This window comes from Myotis lucifugus, unplaced genomic scaffold (assembly GCF_000147115.1).
Source record: "Myotis lucifugus unplaced genomic scaffold, Myoluc2.0 scaffold_199, whole genome shotgun sequence".
NCBI lineage: Eukaryota > Metazoa > Chordata > Mammalia > Chiroptera > Vespertilionidae > Myotis > Myotis lucifugus.
In genome coordinates, this window is record NW_005871247.1 from 1,226,827 (window position 1) to 1,229,152 (window position 2,326).

General features: G+C 68.3%; 1 protein-coding gene across 1 annotated transcript in view; it reads right to left on the minus strand.

Moving 5' to 3' along the window:
* LOC102437821 (heparan sulfate glucosamine 3-O-sulfotransferase 3B1) overlaps nucleotides 1-2,017 on the minus strand; it is a 38,412-nt gene extending 36,395 nt beyond the window's left edge. Inside the window, 2 exon segments of the mRNA XM_006097372.3 lie at nucleotides 1,327-1,582; nucleotides 1,585-2,017. Of these exon segments, the coding sequence (XP_006097434.1) occupies nucleotides 1,327-1,582; nucleotides 1,585-1,879 (551 nt within the window). The 5' untranslated portion in view covers nucleotides 1,880-2,017.
* Nucleotides 2,018-2,326: the final 309 nt, after the last annotated feature.

Genomic DNA, 2,326 nt, shown 5'->3' on the forward strand with positions numbered 1-2,326 from the left:
GAAGTGGGGGGTGGGGGGCGAGGGTTGGAACTGCGGCTTTAATCCCAGGGTCAGCCCCCTTTTATCTCCCATCCTCCCAGGGGCCGAAAGGGGGTTGGGGGCCGGGAGTGAAGTTCGGTTTGACTCTCCCCTTTGGTTTTCTGAGTCCCGAGCCTCTAGGAGGCTCCTCGGGCCTGGAGGGCTGCCTGGGACACGACTGAGTCTTGCCTGTGACGGGCGGGGGAAGAGGATGGCTGGCGACGGAGTTTCCGAAGGAAAGCGGGAGTCTGGACCCTCGGCTCTCCCGCGTCTCACCGGAAGCTGGACCAACCCAACCGCTCACCCAAAAACCGGGCAGCGGCGGGAGGCGTTGGCGGAGGTCCTGGTTACCCGTCCCTTTGGAACCGGACCGACGACCCGACTCAAGAACCGAGTCTCCGGAAACCCCAATCTCCGGGCAACCCACATTTCTTATTCAATGGACCCCCAATATTCTTCGCACCCCGACGTGTAAAGGGCCGGTGGAGTCCAGCACCCAAGCCGGGAAGGCGGAAACCGGCGGCCGTGCCGGGGGCGCCCGGATGCCTGCCCAGACGCGCGCCGCTCCCCCCGGCCGCTGCAGTGCGCGCCTTTGCCCGACAGGGACCAGCACCGCTCCACGATCCGCCCGCCGCGCGCCGGTCCGCCAGGCGGAGGCGCGGGCCACCCGCCCAGCTCACCCGCCCAGCCCGAGCTGCTCTCCAGAGAAGCGAGTTTGACCCTCTTGGGGTCCGGATTCCGGCAGGGAGGAGGACTGTAACAAAAACGCGACCAGACTCCCCGCGGCCTGAGCGGGACGCCGTCCCTCCCACCCCACGGCCCCATAAGGGGAGCAGGGGCTGCTGAGAAGTTGGTCTAGGGCGGAGGCCGCGGCCGGCGGGGCGCAGCACGTCCCGAGCTCCAGAAGCAAACGCCAGCAACATTGCATTGATTCCTTCGGGACGCGGGGTGCCACAGTTAGAGGGCTGCGAGCTTCCCGGAGCGCCATCTCAGTCGCTGTACCCCTTCTTTGCGGAGAGCTCTCCTGATTATTTCTAGGCTACCGTGGGCCACTGAGCTGCCAGAGCTCCTCGAGAAGTTTCTATGGGTTGTGGCAAGAATCTCCCCGACCCCTCCAAACACTCGGTACCGCGCTGGGGTGGGGCGGGCCAGCACCGCGCATTCGTTCTCTGCCCCTCTCCGCCCCCAGGGGTTCAGTGGTTCAAGACGGTACCCCTGTCACTCCCCCAGCACAAGCCACGTCTCCCTCCTCCCCCGTTCTGGGTAGCAGCTGGCGCCTCTGGCCCTGGCCCTGTCGGGGAAACTCACCGGTACCAGGCGAGGCCCTTGTCGTAGCTGCGGTCGAAGAAATGGGGCTCGGCGCCCACGGCGCGCACGTCGGGGTGCACGCGCAGGAACTCGAGCAGCGCCCGCGTGCCGCCCTTCTTCACGCCGATGATGATGGCCTGCGGCAGCTGCTTGCTCCCGGACCCACTAAAGAAGCTGGAGATGGGGCTGGGGGAGTCCGGCGCCTCGGGACTCTGCTCCTCTTGGCTCGTGGCGCCCTCGGCCTTCTCCTGGCCGCAGCCAACGGGGTGGCTGGTACTGTTTGGAACAGCAGCCTGGGGAAAGCCCGGTCGGGACCCGTGGCCAGGGCTGGCGGGTCGTGGACGGCGCGGGACCCCGAGCCCAGCAGCAGCAGCCCCGGCGCGGCGGCGCACGAGCCGGCGCACGAGTACAAGAACATGTAGAGCCAGATGCAAAGCATGGCGAAGAGCAGCGCGAGCTTCCTCCTCACCGGTGGCGGGGGCGCCTGCGGCTGGGGCAGAAGCCAGCTGGGGACATGGAGGCAGGATCGGCTCCCGCTCAGGCGCTGCCCCATGCGCTGCCCGCGGGCGCGGCGAGGGGCATGGCTCAGCACATGGCACTGGTCCCGCCGGAGCCGTGAGCGCGGAGAGGGTTCCTTGGCCCTCCGGACGCCCGGTGGGTGGGTTTATTGCACCCGTGCGCCCGGGGCCACCGCTGCTGCTCCTGCTGCTCTTCCCCAGGTGGCGGCAGCAGCTGTAGCGGCCGCGGCTTTTGACATGTTGCCCGGGAGGAGCCGCAACTGGAACGAAAGTCGGGTGGCGGCAACTGCTGGCCTGGGGACGGCTCTTACGGCGCGACGGCCCGCTCTGGGGCAGGAGAACGCTGCGCTCCCGCCTCCTGGCCGCTCGGACGGTGCGTACGGCCGCTGCCCGGGGCTGCCTCCTCGCTGCCCTGCGAACTGCTCCTGAGAGCAGCCCCGGCACTTCCTCGCTGAGGCTGCGAAGGAGAACTGCGCAGGAAG